Source organism: Ranitomeya variabilis, chromosome 2 (assembly GCF_051348905.1).
Source record: "Ranitomeya variabilis isolate aRanVar5 chromosome 2, aRanVar5.hap1, whole genome shotgun sequence".
NCBI classification, from domain to species: Eukaryota; Metazoa; Chordata; class Amphibia; order Anura; family Dendrobatidae; genus Ranitomeya; species Ranitomeya variabilis.
Genome location: NC_135233.1, coordinates 188,275,792 through 188,296,886, shown reverse-complemented (window position 1 = coordinate 188,296,886; position 21,095 = coordinate 188,275,792). Strand labels below are relative to the sequence as shown.

At 48.5% G+C, this 21,095-nt stretch overlaps 1 protein-coding gene across 1 annotated transcript in view; it reads right to left on the bottom strand.

Annotated features, from left to right (window-relative positions):
- LOC143804833 (TSC22 domain family protein 3-like) overlaps window positions 1-16,259 on the bottom strand; it is an 88,473-nt gene extending 72,214 nt beyond the window's left edge. The window contains exon 1 of the mRNA XM_077283323.1: window positions 15,748-16,259. Within this exon, the coding sequence (XP_077139438.1) occupies window positions 15,748-16,058 (311 nt within the window). The 5' untranslated portion in view covers window positions 16,059-16,259. The remainder of the gene's footprint in view (window positions 1-15,747) is intronic.
- Between the last annotated feature and the right edge of the window lie 4,836 nt (window positions 16,260-21,095).

Below are 21,095 nucleotides of genomic sequence, written 5' to 3'. Positions count from 1 at the left end.
TTACTCCAGTCCTTGACTAGAGTAAGATTTGTGGTGAGGCGCACAGGGGCCACTTGTCATGTGCCCCAGATTCATTAAAAGGTACACGACCCTTAAAGAACCAGAAATGTGTCCCCAATACGCCGCCTTAACACCAAAAGGATTACCACCGCTCTTCATATATCGGCCATTCACTTTTCCAAGCTCTAAAGTTAGAATCACAAATGGAGTTTATATGATAGTTTTTGATACAAATGAATGAATAGATACAAAAGAGAAACGATATGCTGTATCAATCCTTCCTTATCCTTCTTCTGCTGTCCCCTCCCGGCTTTAGTAAAAAAAAAAAAAAAAAGACACTTCACCCCTCCATCTGTAAGGTGCCCAAGGCGGTAGTGATGGGAGAGGGGCTGCTGTGTCCCCACATCCGGCACCCTACAAATAAACAGTGCCCTGACCCCTACCTGGTTGTGGGTCTTCTGTATAACATGCACCTTCAGGCCACCGCTGTCTCCTAAATTCTGTATCCAGCAACAGCCGCACATTTAAAGAGAACCTATCACCCCGTTTTTTTCGGTATGAGATAAAAATACTGTTAAATAGGGCCTGAGCTGTGCATTACAATAGTGTAGTTTGTGGACCCCGGTTCCCCACCTATGCTGCCGAAATACGTTACCAAAGTAGTCGTTTTCGCCTGTCAATCAGGCTGGTCAGGTCGGATGGGCGTGGTTTCTTCCCCCAGATATTGCGTAGTTTTCCGTTGGTGGCGTAGTGGTGTGCGCATGTCCAAGGTCCCGAATCCTGCACAGGGGTGTGAAAATAGCAGCGATGTCCGTTATTCCATTGGTGATCGGTGGGCGCGGCCATCTTCCTTTGGCCGCGCGTGCGCAGAAGCGGCGCTCTGCTGGCCGCGGCTTCAGGAAAATGGCCGCCGCGATATCCATCTGCGCACGCGCGGCATCCCGCGGCCATTTTCCTGAAGCTGCGGCCAGCAGAGCGCCGCTTCTGCGCACGCGCGGCCAAAGCAAGATGGCCGCGCCCACCGATCACCAATGGAATAACGGACATCGCTGCTATTTTCACACCCCTGTGCAGGATTCGGGACCTTGGACATGCGCACACCACTACACCACCAACGGAAAACTACGCAATATCTGGGGGAAGAAACCACGCCCATCCGACCTGACCAGCCTGATTGACAGGCGAAAACGACTACTTTGGTAACGTATTTCGGCAGCATAGGTGGGGAATCGGGGTCCACAAACTACACTATTGTAATGCACAGCTCAGGCCCTATTTAACAGTATTTTTATCTCATACCGAAAAAAACGGGGTGATAGGTTCCCCTTTAACAGGGGACACTTTGTTCTTTTCAAACAGATTACTTTACTGAGCGCTCCAAGTTCAATTGTCGCTACAGCACAATATGTTGTCGCAATTGCGGTTCCCTCACCCTGAGCCATCCCTTTCCTCTCTGGCCCCTGGGATACTCCGGCTAGCTTTGCAGCTCCCTCATGTCCCATCCCGACTCCATTAAGTGACTCCCCGTCCGGCTTTCCCAGGTGTACAGAGGAAAAGACCGGCTTCTCTGCATCTAAGGCAGGCTTCACTGCGTCTAAGGCAGGCTTCTCTGCATCTAAGGCAGGCTTCACTGCGTCTAAGGCAGGCTTCTCTGCATCTAAGGCAGGCTTCTCTGCATCTAAGGCAGGCTTCTCTGCATCTAAGGCAGGCTTCTCTGCATCTAAGGCAGGCTTCTCTGCGTCTAAGGCAGGCTTCACTGCGTCTAAGGCAGGCTTCTCTGCATCTAAGGCAGGCTTCTCTGCATCTAAGGCAGGCTTCTCTGCATCTAAGGCAGGCTTCTCTGCGTCTAAGGCAGGCTTCTCTGCGTCTAAGGCAGGCTTCTCTGCGTCTAAGGCAGGCTTCTCTGCGTCTAAGGCAGGCTTTTCTGCGTCTAAGGCAGGCTTCTCTGTGTCTAAGGCAGGCTTCTCTGCGTCTAAGGCAGGCTTCTCTGTGTCTAAGGCAGGCTTCTCTGTGTCTAAGGCAGGCTTCTCTGCGTCTAAGGCAGGCTTCTCTGCGTCTAAGGCAGGCTTCTCTGTGTCTAAGGCAGGCTTCTCTGTGTCTAAGGCAGGCTTTTCTGTGTCTAAGGCAGGCTTCTCTGCGTTTAAGGCTTCCTATATTTACTATGCCCACAACTGAATCTTTCCCCTTTCTACCTTAATTCTTACATCCTGTGCTATACCTTATGCTATACTAAGCTTATCCCCAAACCTTCCCTAAATGTCGTACATAAAATACATTATACATTCACCACATTACAATACACGCATTACGCCTATTTGTGCCTATGAGATTCAATGGAGTATCACATTTACTTTACTCACACAATGCAATACAATATAATTGTAACGTATTCCCGTACAATCCTGCAGATGTTCCCTATAGGGGAGAGGAACGGCTCCGGTCACACCCTTACACCTCCATGTTCGGCTCATCTCTTGAAGATGGCCGTGGGGTCATTACAGTCAAACATGAAACAAGTGGAAGTGACTTCTAAGACTGGACTGACAGTCACTGAATCCAACGATTAGGAATTAAACACTTTATGTGCGGCCAAAATTAAAAAGTACACAAGTAAAGATTTTCCCGAGACATTGATGACTTATCCATGGCATCGGGCTGCTACAATGGCGGCTCATCTTAATTGGAGCAGGTGATGGATGGGAGTGCCAGGCATCGGACCACCACCTATCCTGCAACCCCATTATTGCCAGTCACAGTCTTGCCACATAGGTATAGTGCATATAACTTAAAGGGGTTGTCCAGATGTGAGAGTAAATTCTGCAGTCCCTTTATATGGTGTGGATGAGGTCACGATACCTTACTATTGCCAGAGACAATAATTCACTTGCTATTTTTTCCACAGAATTATAGCTGATATAAACCTTATTTCTTAGTTAGTTTAATAATATTAATGGTCTGTAATTCTCATCAGGGGAGCGCACTCCCAGAATAAACAGACACGAGCGGACCGGCCCGCAGGAAAGTCTGCCAACGCCACGGGACAAGTGTCTGGATTATCAAGATTGGGTGATAGGAGCAGAGGAATCTAGGTGAAAGCGTGGAGAATGTGTGCTGCTTTCATGTAGGGTATTGGTCCTGTGTGATAACGGTGCGGTCTATAGAGATGGCTGACAATAGGTAACATACCATACTTCCTCTATACCTTCAATTTATACACAGAAGCTTTCTGATGTCCCGTTACTCAGCAGTATCTACTCAGCGGCTGCCGGCAATTGTACGAGAGTATGAGAGCATTAGGGATCATCGGATTTAGGAATAAAACTTTCTTCAGCCAATCATCCAAGAAGGATCGGGTTGCTGGATCGGGGATGTTGATTTTTTGTACAACTGTACTTTAAATGGAGTCCGCCAGTAGGATGGTCCTCCGGAGCCGTCTGTAGGGGCACGCAGGTCATAGGAAGCTGAAGGACAGGACACCTTGATATCTGTGATCTGATGTCTTATCCCAGAGAAATACACATTTATCTGATATGTAAATGAACTGTTCAGATCTCTGAGCCGGACGTAGATCTCAACGAGAATCTGCCTCCAGAGATTATAGTAAATAACATGGGGCATTACCAGTGTGAGACATGTAATGGCTGACAGTTCACTTTTCTCATCTACATGTTTCACACTGGTACCTCCTGCTGTCAATTATAATAATCTCTGGGGGCAGATCCTCCAGGCGATCTATGTTCAAGCCAGAGATCTCAACAGCTCATTTACATATCAGACAAATGTGAATTTCTCTGGAATAAGACATCAGACAGCAGATATCAAGGCGTCATGTTCTTCAGCTTCCTATGACCTGCGTGTCCATATAGACGGCTCAGGAGGACGATTCTACTGACAATTGCCCTTGAAGACAATAAACCTAGACAGACACTGCGTCTTACATGGATCTGATACTTTTGTATAATCCCCCAAGCTGCCACCTATATATTGAAATAGAAGAGTTATTTGATAGTTTGCGGCCAGTTGTAGAGATCACCTGAATGGCCCTATGGCAACTATCTTCTACAATCATTAAAGGGAATCTGTCACCCCAAAATTTGAGAATGAGCTGCGGTCACCGGCATCAGGGGCTTATCTACAGCATTCTGGAATGCATTCTGGAATGCTGTAGATAAGCCCCGATGTATCCTGAAAGATGAGAAAAAGAGGTTAGATTATACTCACCCAGGGGAGGTCCCGCTGCTGGTCCAGTCCGATGTGGTCCGGTCCGATGGGCGTCGCGGTCCGGGTCCAGCGCCTCCCATCTTCATGCGATGATGTCCTCTTCTTGTCTTCCTGCCGTGGCTCCAGGGCAGGCGTACTAATTTGCCCTGCTGAGGGCAGCGTAAAGTACTGCAGTGCGCAGGCGCCGGGAAAAGTCAGAGAGGCCCAGCACCTGCGCACTGCAGTACTTTGCTCTGCCCTCAACAGGAGAGACAAAGTACGCCTGCGCCGGAGCCGCGGCAGGAAGACAAGAGGAGGTCATCGTATGAAGATAGGAGGCGCCGGACCCAGACCGCGACGCCCATCGGACCGGACCACATCGGGACCGCCCCTGGGTGAGTATAATCTAACCTGTTTTCTTATCTTTCAGGATACATCGGGGGCTTATCTACAACATTACAGAATGCTGTAGATAAGCCCCTGATGCCGGTGGCTGCAGCTCATTCTCGAATTTTGGAGTGACAGATTCCCTTTAAGCCTAATCTGACCGAGCTTGTCCTGTTCGGTGTAACTATGTAGCAGTGCCCGAGCTTGTCCTGTACAGCGTGACTATGTAGCAGTGCCCCAGCTTGTCCTGTACGATGTGACTATGTAGCAGTGCTCGAGCTTGTCCTGTACGGTGTGACTATGTAACAGTGCCCGAGCTTATCCTGCACGGTGTGACTATGTAGCAGTGCCCCAGCTTGTCCTGTACAGTGTGACTATGTAGCAGTGCCCGAGCTTGTCCTGTAAGGTGTGGCTATGTAGCAGTGCCCGAGCTTGACCTGCACGGTGTGACTATGTAGCAGTGCCCCAGCTTGTCCTGTAAGGTGTGGCTATGTAGCAGTGCCCGAGCTTGTCCTGTATGGTGTGACTATGTAGCAGTGCCCGAGCTTGTCCTGTAAGGTGTGGCTATGTAGCAGTGCCCCAGCTTGTCCTGTATGGTGTGACTATGTAGCAGTGCCCGAGCTTGTCCTGTAAGGTGTGGCTATGTAGCAGTGCCCGAGCTTGTCCTGTATGGTGTGACTATGTAGCAGTGCCCGAGCTTGTCCTGTAAGGTGTGGCTATGTAGCAGTGCCCCAGCTTGTCCTGTATGGTGTGACTATGTAGCAGTGCCCGAGCTTGTCCTGTAAGGTGTGGCTATGTAGCAGTGCCCCAGCTTGTCCTGTACGGTGTGACTATGTAGCAGTGTCCGAGCTTGTCCTGCACGGTGTGACTATGTAGCAGTGCTTGAGCTTGTCCTGTACGGTGTGACTATGTAGTGGTGCCCGAGCTTGTCCTGTACGGTGTGACTATGTAGCGGTGCCCGAGCTTGTCCTGTACGGTGTGACTATGTAGTGGTGCCCGAGCTTGTCCTGTACGGTGTGACTATGTAGCGGTGCCCGAGCTTGTCCTGTACGGTGTGACTAGGTAGCAGTGCCCCAGCTTGTCCTGCATGGTGTGGCTATGTAGCAGTGCCCCAGCTTGTCCTGTACGGTGTGACTATGTAGCAGTGCCCCAGCTTGTCCTGTACGGTGTGACTATGTAGCAGTGCCCGAGCTTGTCCTGTACGGTGTGACTATGTAGCAGTGCCCCAGCTTGTCCTGTACGGTGTGACTATGTAGCAGTGCCTGAGCTTGTCCTGTACGGTGTGACTATGTAGCAGTGCCCGAGCTTGTCCTGTACGGCGTGACTATGTAGCAGTGCCTGAGCTTGTCCTGTACGGTGTGACTATGTAGCAGTGCTTGAGCTTGTCCTGTACGGTGTGACTATGTAGCAGTGCCCGAGCTTGTCCCGTACGGTGTGACTATGTAGCAGTGCCCCAGCTTGTCCTGTACGGTGTGACTATGTAGCAGTGCCCGAGCTTGTCCTGTACGGTGTGACTATGTAGCAGTGCCCCAGCTTGTCCTGTACGGTGTGACTATGAAGCAGTGCCCCAGCTTGTCCTGCATGGTGTGACTATGTAGCAGTGCCCCAGCTTGTCCTGTACGGTGTGACTATGTAGCAGTGCCCGAGCTTGTCCTGTACGGTGTGACTATGTAGCGGTGCCTGAGCTTGTCCTGTACAGTGTGACTATGTAGAAGTGCCCGAGCTTGTCCTGTACGGTGTGACTATGTAGCAGTGCCCGAGCTTGTCCTGTACGGTGTGACTATGTAGCAGTGCCCCAGCTTGTCCTGCATGGTGTGACTATGTAGCAGTGCCCGAGCTTGTCCTGTACGGTGTGACTATGTAGCAGTGCCCCAGCTTGTCCTGTACGGTGTGACTATGTAGCAGTGCCCCAGCTTGTCCTGTATGGTGTGACTATGTAGCAGTGCCTGATCTTGTCCTGTACGGTGTGACTATGTAGCTGTGCCCGAGCTTGTCCTGTATGGCGTGACTATGTAGCAGTGCCTGAGCTTGTCCTGTACGGTGTGACTATGTAGCAGTGCTTGAGCTTGTCCTGTACGGTGTGACTATGTAGCAGTGCCCGAGCTTGTCCCGTACGGTGTGACTATGTAGCAGTGCCCCAGCTTGTCCTGTACGGTGTGACTATGTAGCAGTGCCAGAGCTTGTCCTGTACGGTGTGACTATGTAGCAGTGCCCCAGCTTGTCCTGTACGGTGTGACTATGTAGCAGTGCCCCAGCTTGTCCTGCATGGTGTGACTATGTAGCAGTGCCCCAGCTTGTCCTGTACGGTGTGACTATGTAGCAGTGCCCGAGCTTGTCCTGTACGGTGTGACTATGTAGCAGTGCCCGAGCTTGTCCTGTACGGTGTGACTATGTAGCGGTGCCCGAGCTTGTCCTGTACGGTGTGACTATGTAGCAGTGCCCCAGCTTGTCCTGTACGGTGTGACTATGTAGCAGTGCTTGAGCTTGTCCTGTACGGTGTGACTATGTAGCAGTGCCACAGCTTGTCCTGTACAGTGTGACTATGTAGCAGTGCCCCAGCTTGTCCTGTACGGTGTGACTATGTAGCAGTGCCCCAGCTTGTCCTGTACGGTGTGACTATGTAGCAGTGCTTGAGCTTGTCCTGTACGGTGTGACTATGTAGCAGTGCCCGAGCTTGTCCTGTACGGTGTGACTATGTAGCAGTGCCCGAGCTTGTCCTGTATGGTGTGACTATGTAGCAGTGCTTGTCCTGTACGGTGTGACTATGTAGCAGTGCCCGAGCTTGTCCTGTACGGTGTGACTATGTAGCAGTGCCCCAGCTTGTCCTGTACGGTGTGACTATGTAGCAGTGCCCCAGCTTGTCCTGCATGGTGTGACTATGCAGCAGTGCCCCAGCTTGTCCTGTACAGTGTGACTATGTAGCAGTGCCCGAGCTTGTCCTGTACGGTGTGACTATGTAGCAGTGCCCGAGCTTGTCCTGTACGGTGTGACTATGTAGCGGTGCCCGAGCTTGTCCTGTACGGTGTGACTATGTAGCAGTGCCCCAGCTTGTCCTGTACGGTGTGACTATGTAGCAGTGCCCCAGCTTGTCCTGTACGGTGTGACTATGTAGCAGTGCTTGAGCTTGTCCTGTATGGTGTGACTATGTAGCAGTGCCCGAGCTTGTCCTGTACGGTGTGACTATGTAGCAGTGCCCGAGCTTGTCCTGTACGGTGTGACTATGTAGCAGTGCCCCAGCTTGTCCTGTACGGTGTGACTATGTAGCAGTGCCCCAGCTTGTCCTGTACGGTGTGACTATGTAGCAGTGCCCCAGCTTGTCCTGTACGGTGTGACTATGTAGCAGTGCCTGAGACATAGGAATAAACTCTTTAGGAATAAAATGACTAATCTAATGATCTGTCCACGATTACAGGTGTATTTTAGGCTGTGTATCTACTATAACAAATCATGTGGTACAGAGATATAGCAGATTCTTTCTGAGGTTGACACCAACTACAGACAGCGCCATCGTGCACGCCATGATAAATGAATGTTTGTCATCCTGATTTCTTGCCATAAAGCAGCACAGATTATGATATCACTTTGGGCCAAGTTTATCATTTGCAATTTATTAATGTCACGTTCTTTTTTTTGTTTTGCGTTATTCGTTGACATATTGTTGTGCACAGTTTTCAAAGTCGGCGCACTCATTCGTGGATTTGGCGCAATTCTTATGTTACTGTTTTATCATTAACCAGTTCTTGCAACTTTTTGGCAGCAAAAGTCCTTTCCAAAGTTGCAAAAGTGTTCCATATAGAAAACCGCTTCTGAAATCTTACTCCAGGACAAAAAAGTGCAAGATGTATCAAAAATCACATCGCATGAACCTGTTTAGAAACATCTGGAGAAGCAAAATTGTTGAGGGAAGATAAAAAAAAAGGCTTTAGCCCCAATTCATCAAGACTGACGCGCAGAAACCACCATGGACAACATTGAATTTCTGGTGGCCGTCGTTGTCCAGGTCCAATATGACACCCATATTACTGGAGCCCATTTAGCCACAAATAAATGTAGTTTCCGAGTGTCACATTACAATCTGCTCTTCATCAGATGCTGGCCTAGTCCCTAGAATTACTTGAAGACTTACGTCTGGTGTGAAGTTTGGCAAGTAACAAGCTATGACCTTAGTTCACTTTAGGTTGGTGGAGAGATATTATTATATCACAGCAATTATCTCTCTTACCACATGTCCCACACGCCCTGAGATCAGACTGGAGGACATCTGATGTCATTATCTCTACAGTGTTACGTAGCAAACAACCAAACACCAGCGTAAAAGACATCTTCACCATCCAGACATCTTCAATAACCATCCTCCCTCCCAAAGAAACCAAGTCCTGTAGGTATCTCATAACGAATCCTTTCCATCATACTAGGGGTAAATCGAGCTTACACCTACCACATACCACCACCAAGTTTGGACTCGTATCAGACAGGTCCCGAAAATAGAAATAATGCAATATAATGCTCTGCATGTGGTTGTTCAGTAGCACCCACTGGGCTATATGACCCAACATTAGCAGGGCTTGCAGGTACTTTATACTGATGACCTGGCCTTAGGATAGGAGATCAATAGCAGATCAGTGAGGGTGCGACACCTGCCCCCTACGATGAGCTGCCACTGGCCACAATGTGTTTAGTTGCTCCATCACCTGTATAGTAGCCCGGCTGGGTACTGCACATCCACCACTATTCTCCCCAGACCAGTCCGTCGTCTCTTGCTATGGTCTCCAGCTGCATCTTCTAATGAGATTTCCTCTAAAACGGGGTTCCAGAGAAAAATGCTGCAATCGTGCAGCCTGATCCTGACTGATAAGCCCATGGTTTGGGCTGCAAGAATGCATTTGCCCCAGGTATCTACCATGGGGAGAGACCCGTCAATCACTTGGAGCGACTCTGTGAAGAGCATTACGGGAAAGAATATTATGGGGTGAAACGATTTGATAAATCATCCTAACACATAAACCATAATATAGACTAGAAGAGAAATGTGGTCTCTAATTTTAGCATACAGACAGTAAGGATGCTCTAAAGACACTTCTCATAATTCATCGGTTGATCTACAAAATATGTCTGAAGGAAATGTACATTATTCCAGTCAAGCTTTTGTAAAATCAAGCCCGGGGTATAAAATCCGACTCCTGAGACAGTGAGCGTGTTGTTGGTAGAGGCTGCTGATAAGATTTTCATTCTTTGCTTGAACGTACTTTTCTTGTAAAGGTTACATAGTACGGGTGTATATGTGCTATAAATACTTGCAAAGTTCTGAAAGCACAAATATAGCGACAAGTCAATAACTGCAAACTAATGAGAGTCATTACAGCAGATGCTGGAAATGCAGTCTGGAAATGGTTAATAGCAGCAATGAACAAAAACTGACTTGTGGCAAGAAAATGGTTAACTGCAGGATCGCAATGAAGTTTAAGCTGGAGACTCACATGAAGAGATAGCGCCATCATAATCCAAAACACTTTATAGACATCCTCGTCGCTGTCCCCATTGGGGCTCACAATCTGAATTCCCTATCATTGTCTTTGGAGCATGGGAGGAAACCGGAGAACCTGGAGGAGACCCACACAATGGTAGGATCAGGCTCGGCAGATTTCTTACAGCTACATCCGCAGTATAGTGTAGTGCACAATGACTGAACGGAGTTGTATCAGCCCCAGCATGAATCTTAGGGTGCACAGCATGTTCTGTAAGCTGCAAACAACTTACACATAATCAGACTTCTCCTGATTGTCACCCTTTAGGGGTCCAGACCCCATCGTGAGGGAGCTGTGTATGATGAGACAATCCCATTAATGTTGTATTTTGCTAATATTACCTTGAACCTCATTACAATCCTGTGTTTCTTATTGCTGAACCTCATAAATGCGCTGCCATAAGCTATTCTATCTGTGTATTATAATAGGAAGGTAAGGCTAAGCACATGTCAGTCTCAGGAGTACCGGTACATTTCTGTGCCCGGGGGCCAATGACGAGGACAGTGACCGCCTATTGGCCATACTTCTTATATAACACATTGGGATCACGGACAAGCTGCCGAGTTGTACAATCATTGTTTAGTGATTCAATCATACGGTAAATATTGTGCCAAGGTCCAAAAGGCCGGAACATTGTGTGTTCATACCAGGCCTATCGGTGGCCGCTGCCCTCTATCAAAGTCAGATATCAGAGCGGCACAGCCAAGATCCTTCATAATTCCTGCATTATCTACCAATATTCCTGCCTATGTTACTAAAGTGTCACAGTATCTACACAGTATCTCAGGTATCTGATGTAACCAATCCATTCATTATAAGACATTAATAATTAATTTTCATTTTGGGAGTTAGAGGTAACTTGGCAAAATAAAATGTTCCCACCTTGACTTTGAGAACTTGCTTCACTCATGGTAAAAGGCTGAAGTCAATTAGTTTTGTTCTTACAAATAGTGATAGGACAACCGGTGGATGGTATGGGTACCAGAACAGTACCTGAACTCGAAACCCAACTTGGACCCCATTCAAAAAATTGGGGGCCCAAACATCCAGTATTTCCTTGCTGTCATCTGTGTGACAGCACGAGAAATGCCAGCTGTGATCGGCGGTAACCTTTCAAGTTACCGCCGGTCAGAGAGCTGCAGTTCCCATGGGATGGGACAGGCAAGAACAGGCGTGCGCTGATGAGAGTAGTACTCTCATCAGAAGATGTCTGTGACAGGGGTTAACCTTTTTACCTCTGGACAGAGCTCCTCACACGTTGTCATCTATCTGACAGCCTGGGAACTACAGCGCTCTGATCGGTGGTAACAAACTTACTCTACCGATAGAGACGGTGTTTCTCGCACTTTCACACAGATGACATCGTGGGAAACACCGGATGTTCGGGCTGCCAAACCGAACAGTAACCCTGGAGAATAAATTCCTGGAGAATTAGCCTTTGCCTTTAGGTCCTTGTGTTCCATTTTTCTTTTTGTCTTTGAATGGTGGCCTGGTATACCACCTGAAAAAATTAGTGATTTTAGTGTTTTGTGAATCGATTTTAAGAGGAGACGATAAGGCAAAGGACTCTTGGTGAAGTGAACCAACCATGTTGTTCCTCACCATGATGTTAGATTCTACAGTTTCGATCACTGGTAGCAAAGTGGGGGTGCTTAAACTCGTGGTGGGGGAATTCAACCTAATGGCTGGGAAAATTGGAATTGAAGATTGGGTGGAAGATTGTGAAGTAGAAAAACTCTCGTAAACCGATAATTGGGAAAGGTTATCAAAAGTGTCTTGTCCACTTGAAGTGGGGTCGGCCACACTTTTGGAAGAGCCCTCCGGAGATACTGTGAAGTTCGTATTCAACACTGGTGTATCCTCCAATGAGGGGAGGGTCAAATTGTGGTTTAAAGCAAAAGGGGGAATCATTGTTTCAGCTGGCTCGTTATAAGCGGCCGGGGCTGTTAAATGCAAGGGAATGCTACCCTTCAGACTATCTCTATGTTTTAATTGTTCTAATTGCTTTTATTATATTTATTAAAAGGTTCCTTACTGTTATTTTATTGTTTATTACTAGTACTATTACTACTTTTTTTTGTGTGTTTTTCTTTGGTGTAACCACAGGTTGGTGGTTTTTTAAATATTTATTAATAAACTGTTTTCATTTAAGTATTATATGATTATGATTTATTACTAGCCCACAGCCATATTAGGTGACCACTTGCATTATATGTAACTGGCACTTCTCTTATCCCTGAGGCTGCCTCCTCAGCGCTCCTAAATGACCGCCTTACATTGACTCTGATCATGGAGGACATGTCAGTGCGATCCTGATGGAGGACAAGTCAGTGCCATCCTGATGGAGGACATGTCAGTGCCATACTCATGGAGGATATGTCAGTACCATTATGGAGGACATGTCAGTGCCATCCTCATGGAGGACATGTCAGTACCATTATGGAAGACATGTCAGTGCCATCCTGATGGAGGACATGTCAGTGCCATCCTCATGGAGGATATGTAAGTACCATTATGGAGGACATGTCAGCGCCATCCTCATGGAGGACATGTCAGTACCATTATGGAAGACATGTCAGTGCCATCCTGATGGAGGACATGTCAGTGCCATCCTCATGGAGGATATGTAAGTACCATAATGGAAGACATGTCAGTGCCATCCTGATGGAGGACATGTCAGTGCCATCCTGATGGAGGACATGTCAGTGCCATCCTGATGGAGGACATGTCAGTGCCATCCTCATGGAGGATATGTAAGCACCATAATGGAAGACATGTCAGTGTAATCCTGATGAAGGACATGTCAGTGCAATCCTGATGAAGGACATGTCAGTGCCATACTCATGGAGGATATGTAAGTACCATAATGGAAGACATGTCAGTGCCATCCTCATGGAGGACATGTCAGTACCATTATGGAGGACATGTCAGTGCCATCCTCATGGAGGACATGTCAGTACCATTATGGAAGACATGTCAGTGCCATCCTGATGGAGGACATGTCAGTGCCATCCTCATGGAGGATATGTAAGTACCATAATGGAAGACATGTCAGTGCCATCCTGATGGAGGACATGTCAGTGCCATCCTGATGGAGGACATGTCAGTGCCATCCTGATGGAGGACATGTCAGTGCCATCCTCATGGAGGATATGTAAGCACCATAATGGAAGACATGTCAGTGCAATCCTGATGGAGGACATGTCAGTGCCATCCTGATGGAGAGTATGTCAGTATCAGTACACCTGGCATGGTAGGGGTATAGTAGTAAAGGCAGGTATGTTAAGAAGTTTATTACTTTTGTATTTTGTACACGAATGTGTAGAAAACACTTAGTGACGCCTACACTGAGTCCTCTCTGTTTCTGTCGCTTTTCCCTTATACATTAGATCTTCAGCCTGGATCTAAAGTGAGGGGTGAAACATTGCACTTTATATATAATGTAAGGCACCACTCCAGCTATTCTTTCCTAGCAGCTCTGGAGTGGTGCCACTAATCTACATTCCCTGCCCCTAGTATTATACTTGTCTTCACCTGCTGTAGATGTCGCTCCTGTCAGGTTTGACCTGCCGGATCGCTCTGGTCTTTGCTGGAGTAAACCGGAGGTCACGCCTCAATATCAGACAATGTGCGCCTTGTTCTTGTCTCATTCTGCCCTCGTTCTGACCATCACAGACATACATTGAGAGTTTTTGATTGTTAACTCTGACTTCCGGTCAGTCAGAAGTTGCGGTCACAAGATTGCGTAGGACCAAAGCAGCGCCAAAAAATGGTGAAGACAATGGCTGGAGAGTATATAAGACAGTGAAGGGACCTCAAATTGGTAGCACCACTCCAGTGATAAAAAATAACTCTGGAGTGGTGCCTTATAGTGAACCTGACAACTGATAAATGCTCCCTGATCTGTGGGCAGACACCGGCTGGGTGGTCTCAGCCAGGTGAGTTTGCTTGTGAGAGACTGTGGAACTTCAGAGAAAATCATACTTTAAAAGCCACCAGAGATGGAACCGTGCTGGAGACCAGTCATTCAGGCGGGTCCCCAGTGTCTTCTCTCCTCCCGCTGCCAGTGATTCACAGGTCTCTCCCTTTACATGCATTTAGGCAGTTCAGGGCAGCGAGCGGGAAGAAGCCCTCAGGGATCTGCTGTCCAACTAGTCTGCAACGAAGATCAGTCTCTGATGGTATTTTACTGTATATCATTCTCTGATATGTTGCAGTGTTTCAGAGCAAAACAAACCTGCCTGAGATCATACAGTCGGGGGGTCTACAGATACCTGGTGACTAATAACAGACCCCCATAGACCCCATCACAGGAGCATGGCAGCTACTACAGGGGGGTCACCTGTGGAAAAACAGCAGGATGGACAGCAGGGGCCGATCTCTACAGATACCTGGTGACTAATTTCAGACCCCCATAGACCCCATCACAGGAGCATGGCAGCTACTACTGGGGGGGCTCACCTGTGGAAGAACAGCAGGATGGACAGAAGGTCTGATCTCTACAGATACCTGGTGACTAATAACAGACCCCCATAGACCCTATCACAGGAGCATGGCAGCTACTACTGGGGGGGCTCACCTGTGGAAGAACAGCAGGATGGACAGCAGGGTCCGATCTCAACAGATACCTGGTGACTAATAACAGACCCCCATAGACCCCATCACAGGAGCATGGCAGCTACTACAGGGGGCTCACCTGTGGAAGAACAGCAGGATGGACAGCAGGGTCCGATCTCAACAGACACCTGGTGACTAATAACAGACCCCCATAGACCCCATCACAGGAGCATGGCAGCTACTACAGGGGGCTCACCTGTGGAAGAACAGCAGGATGGACAGCAGGGTCTGATCTCAACAGATACCTGGTGACTAATAACAGACCCCCATAGACCCCATCACAGGAGCATGGCAGCTACTACAGGGGGCTCACCTGTGGAAGAACAGCAGGATGGACAGCAGGGTCCGATCTCAACAGATACCTGGTGACTAATAACAGACCCCCATAGACCCTATCACAGGAGCATGGCAGCTACTACAGGGGGCTCACCTGTGGAAGAACAGCAGGATGGACAGCAGGGTCCGATCTCAACAGATACCTGGTGACTAATAACAGACCCCCATAGACCCCATCACAGGAGCATGGCAGCTACTACAGGGGGGCTCACCTGTGGAAGAACAGCAGGATGGACAGCAGGGTCCGATCTCAACAGATACCTGGTGACTAATAACAGACCCCCATAGACCCCATCACAGGAGCATGGCAGCTACTACAGGGGGGCTCACCTGTGGAAGAACAGCAGGATGAACAGCAGGGACCGATCTCAACAGATACCTGGTGACTAATAACAGACCCCCATAGACCCCATCACAGGAGCATGGCAGCTACTACAGGGGGGCTCACCTGTGGAAGAACAGCAGGATGAACAGCAGGGACCGATCTCTACAGATACCTGGTGACTAATAACAGACCCCCATAGACCCCATCACAGGAGCATGGCAGCTACTACAGGGGGCTCACCTGTGGAAGAACAGCAGGATGGACAGCAGGGACCGATCTCTACAGATACCTGGTGACTAATAACAGACCCCCATAGACCCCATCACAGGAGCATGGCAGCTACTACAGGGGGCTCACCTGTGGAAGAACAGCAGGATGGACAGCAGGGTCTGGTCGATGTTGCTGTTGCAGATGCCTTCATTGAGCAGGTAGCAGGGATCCCGCACCACAGGTTCCAGCGAGTCCTGCCTCATGATGGACTTCAGCTTGTCGGTGTTGAAGTTCTCATAAACCAGCTTCTCCCGCAGCTGCCGAAAATGATGGACAGTCGGACTGGCCGGGAGGTTCTCCCCACTCGCGTCGTCCAACATGCTCTGGTGGGCCAAGTCAAGGCAGCAGCTGCAGCAATCCAACCCGATGGGTGACCGGCAGCCTGAGTCCTCAGCCATGTGTGCGGGGCTGCCCGTGAGTGCGGGGCTGTCCGTGAGTGCGGGGCTGTCCGTGAGTGCGGGAGACAGGCAGCGCTGCTGGACGGGTTGACAGTCGACGTGGAGCAGCTGCAAGGAGCAGAGCCCTGGGTAATCTGTACAGGCGGCTTCCCTCCCGGAGGCTCGGCTGTAGCGCTGCGGTGCACACACGCCTCCACTGTGAGTGTGAACAGGGGATTGACTCCGGCCTCTAATAGGCAGATGACAGCGGGGAAGCCCGAGCGTATCCTGTGACTGCCCCGGAGGCCGGCCTGAGTGAGGAGGCTTTACATCAGAGGACACAAGTCAGAGCAGGAGGAGCGGCCTCAGTGTCCTCAGACCTCAGTGTCCTCAGACCAGGTACGTACTGGGGCTGAAATTCAGCCCTGGCATTTGAAATCACACAGGCCCATGCTGTCTCTGTCCCCAAGCACCAGGTGGGATATATTACTAATATTACTCTGGATGGAGGAAAGGGAGATTTACTACAAGACCAATATACTAATGATACCCGTGGGCTGCTGGAGTAAGTGATGGAGTCAGCGACTTTGCGCTCCATCACAATTCTTAGCAGTATGGGTGTCTTGAGAACACTGATTCTGTTAACGTTAACAAGGCAGCCCACAACCAGACAGGCCCTTCTGGCATTTGCCAGAATTGCCAAATGGCCAGTCCGGCCCTGCCTCAGACCCCCCAACTTCAGTGTCCACAGAGCCCCCAGACCTCAGTGTCCTCAGACCTCAGTGTCCTCAGTGTCCTCAGACCTCAGTGTCCTCAGAGCCTCCAGACCTCAGTGTCCTCAGACCCCCCAGAACTGTGTGTTGGACCCCTCAGTGTCCTCAGAGCCCCCAGACCTCAGTGTCCTCAAAGCCCCCAGAACTGTTTTGGACCCCCCAGACCCCCCAGACCTCAGTGTCCTCAAAGCCCCCCAGACCTCAGTGTCCTCAGAGCCCCCAGACCTCAGTGTCCTCAGAGCCCCCAACAGGGCCCGACTGAGACAAAAGCAGCCCTTCCACACAAATCCCACCATCCCACATACTATAACACGTCCCACCCCCGATCAGTGGACTTTTATTTAATTCAGTGGGTTGTTTTTTTTTCAGCGCTGGAGTGACGCTTGAAGTGTAAACCCCCTAGCCCTAGTAATATTCTCATCCTCCGGCATCTTCCCAGCTTTTCAGCACTGCTCCGGTCCCATGGTGCCATTTTTTAAACGCAGCTCTAAGAGCCGGAAGTCGAAAGTTACATCACAAGCTCTCAATACAAGGTTATGAGAGCCAGAACGAGGCCACGAGGATGGTCTCATAGACATGTACTGAAAAGTGACCTCCACGCCGCTCCATGAAACACTAGAGCTGCGAGCAGGTCACTTTTCACAGGAGAGGAACCGGAGCAAAGCACCACTCCAGCCTTACTATAAAAAATGCTGGAGTGGTGCTTTAAAGGAGATAAAGTGCCTTGTGAAAGTATTTGCCCCCCTGGAACGTTCCAACCTTTTCCCACATATCATGCTTCAAACATAAAGATACCAAATGTAAATTTTTGGTGAAGAATCAACAAGTGGAACATAATTGTGAAGCTGAACAAAATTTATTGGTTATTTTAAATTTTTGTGGAAATTCAAAAACTGAAAAGTGGGGCGTGCAATATTATTTGGCCCCTTTAACTTAATACTTTGTTGCACCACCTTTTGCTGCGATTACAGCTGCAAGTTGCTTGGGGTATGTCTCTATCAGTTTTGTACATCGAGAGACTGAAATTCTTGCCCATTCTTCCTTGGCAAACAGCTCGAGCTCAGTGAGGTTTGATGGAGATCTGTTATGATCTGGTGACCTTGGAGCCGCATGAAACTTTCTCTGGAGTCGGTGGAACCTGTACTGACCGCAAATCCTGAACTAACACCGCAACTAGAAGTAGCCGTGGGGTGTGCCTAACATACCCTAGACACCTCGACACAGCCGGAGGACTAAATACCCCTATAGATGGAAATAGGAATGCTACCTTGCCTCAGAGCAGACCCCCAAAGGATAGGCAGCCCCCCACGAATAATGACTGTGAGTAGGAGAAGAATAGACACACGCAGGTAGAAAACAGGATTTAGCAAAAGAGGCCACTCTAGCTAAATAGGAAAGGATAGGACAGATTACTAGGCGGTCAGTATTAAAACCTTTCCAAAAATATCCACAGCAGATAATACAAAAAGTTCCACAATCTAACTAAAGACATGGAATGTATATCTGCCTCTCCAGAGAATCCAACAAGACTGAGAAAATACTGACACAATCTAAGCTGGACAAGAAAACACAAAGAATAGCACTGAATTGTGAAGCACATAGCATGTGTGCCACAGGAAAAAAAAAACCAGACACTTATCTTTGCTGATTTGGCAGAAAGGCAGGAGGAACCAAGCAAAGGTCCAACACCTCCCAACAACAATTGACAACTGGCAAGGACTAATGAATCCTGCACGCCTAAATACCCCAGTCAGAACTGCAATCAGCAGATACACCTGACCAGGACTGCAACTCAGGGGCAACTGCATTACCACCTACAACCACCGGAGGGAGCCCAAAAGCAGAATTCACAACAGTACCCCCCCCTTGAGGAGGGGTCACCGAACCCTCACCAGAGCCCCCAGGCCGATCAGGACGAGCCAGATGAAAAGCATGAACCAAATCAGCAGCATGGACATCAGAAGCAAAAACCCAAGAATTATCCTCCTGGCCATAACCCTTCCATGTGACAAGGTACTGAAGCCTCCGCCTCGAAAAACGAGAATCCAAAATCTTCTCAACCACATACTCCAACTCCCCATCAACCAAAACAGGGGCCGGAGGATCAACAGAGGGAACAACGGGCACCACATATTTCCGCAATAAAGATCTATGGAAGACATTATGGATAGCAAAAGAGGCCAGAAGCGCCAATCGAAAAGACACCGGATTAATAATCTCAGAAATCCTATAAGGACCAATAAGGCTTAAACTTAGGGGAAGAGACCTTCATAGGAACATGACGGGAAGACAACCAAACCAAATCCCCAACCCGAAGCCGGGAACCAACACACCGACGACGGTTAACAAAACGTTGAGCCTCCTCCTGAGACAACACCAAATTGTCCACCACATGAGCCCAAATCTGCTGCAACCTGTCAACCACAGAATCCACACCAGGACAGTCAGAAGGCTCAACCTGCCCAGAAGAAAAATGAGGATGAAAACCAGAGTTATAAAAGAAGGGTGAAACCAAGGTAGCAGAACTAGCCCGATTATTAAGGGCATACTCGGCCAATGGCAAGAAAGCCACCCAATCATCCTGATCAGCAGACACAAAGCATCTCAAATAAGTTTCCAAAGTCTGATTAGTTCGCTCGGTTTGGCCATTTGTCTGAGGATGAAATGCGGAAGAAAAAGACAAATCAATGCCCAGCCTAGCACAAAAGGCCCGCCAAAACCTAGAAACAAACTGGGAACCTCTATCGGACACAATATTCTCCGGAATGCCATGCAAATGAACCACATGCTGAAAAAACTACAGAACCAAATCAGAAGAGGAAGGCAACTTAGGCAAAGGTACCAAATGAACCATCTTAGAAAACTGGTCACAAACCACCCAGATAACTGACATCCTCTGGGAAACCGGAAGATCCGAAATAAAATCCATAGAAATATGCGTCCAAGGCCTCTCAGGGACCGGCAAAGGCAAAAGCAACCCACTAGCGCGGGAACAGCAAGGCTTGGCCCGCGCACAAGTCCCACAGGACTGCACAAAAGAACGCACATCCCGTGACAAAGAAGGCCACCAAAAGGACCTCCCAACCAAATCTCTGGTACCAAAAATCCCAGGATGACCAGCCAACACAGAACAATGAACCTCAGAAATCACTTTACTAGTCCATCTGTCAGGAACAAACAATTTCCCCACTGGACAGCGGTCAGGTTTATCAGCCTGAAATTCCTGAAGAACCCGTCGTAAATAAGGGGAGATGGCAGAAAGAATGACCCCTTCCTTCAGAATGCCGACCGGCTCAAGGACCCCAGGAGAATCAGGCAAAAATCTCCTATAGAGGGCATCAGCCTTGACATTCTTAGAACCCGGAAGATACGAGACCACAAAATCAAAACGGGAGAAAAACAGGGACCATCGGGCCTGTCTAGGATTCAGCCGCTTGGCAGACTCGAGATAAATCAGATTCTTATGATCGGTCAAGACCACAATACGGTGCTTGGCCCCCTCAAGCCAATGTCGCCACTCCTCAAATGCCCACTTCATAGCCAACAACTCACGATTGTCGACATCATAACTGCGTTCCGCAGGCGAAAACTTTCAAGAAAAGAAGGCACACGGTTTCATCAAGGAACCATCAGAATTCCTCTGAGACAAAACGGCCCCTGCCCCAATCTCAGAAGCGTCAACCTCAACCTGAAAAGGAAGAGAAACATCCGGCTGACGCAACACAGGGGCAGAAGTAAATCGGCGTTTAAGCTCCTGAAAGGCAGAAACAGCCGCAGAGGATCAAATCGTCACATCAGCGCCTTTCTTCGTCAAATCGGTCAGGGGTTTAACCACACTGGAGAAGTTGGCAATGAAACGGCGATAAAAATTAGCAAAGCCCAAAAATTTCTGAAGGCTCTTCACGGATGTAGGCTGGATCCAATCATGAATGGCCTGAACCTTAACCGGATCCATTTCTATAGATGAGGGAGAAAAAATGAAGCCCAAAAACAAAATCTTCTGTACTCCAAAGAGGCACTTAGACCCCTTCACAAACAAGGCATTATCACGAAGGATCTGAAATACCATCCTGACTTGTTTCACATGAGACTCCCAATCATCTGAAAAAATCAAAATATCATCCAAATATACAATCATGAATTTATCAACATAATTCCGAAATATATCATGCATGAAGGATTGAAACACAGATGGAGCATTAGAGAGTCCGAATGGCATCACAAGGTATTCAAAATGGCCTTCGGGCGTATTAAACGCAGTTTTCCATTCGTCACCCTGCTTAAT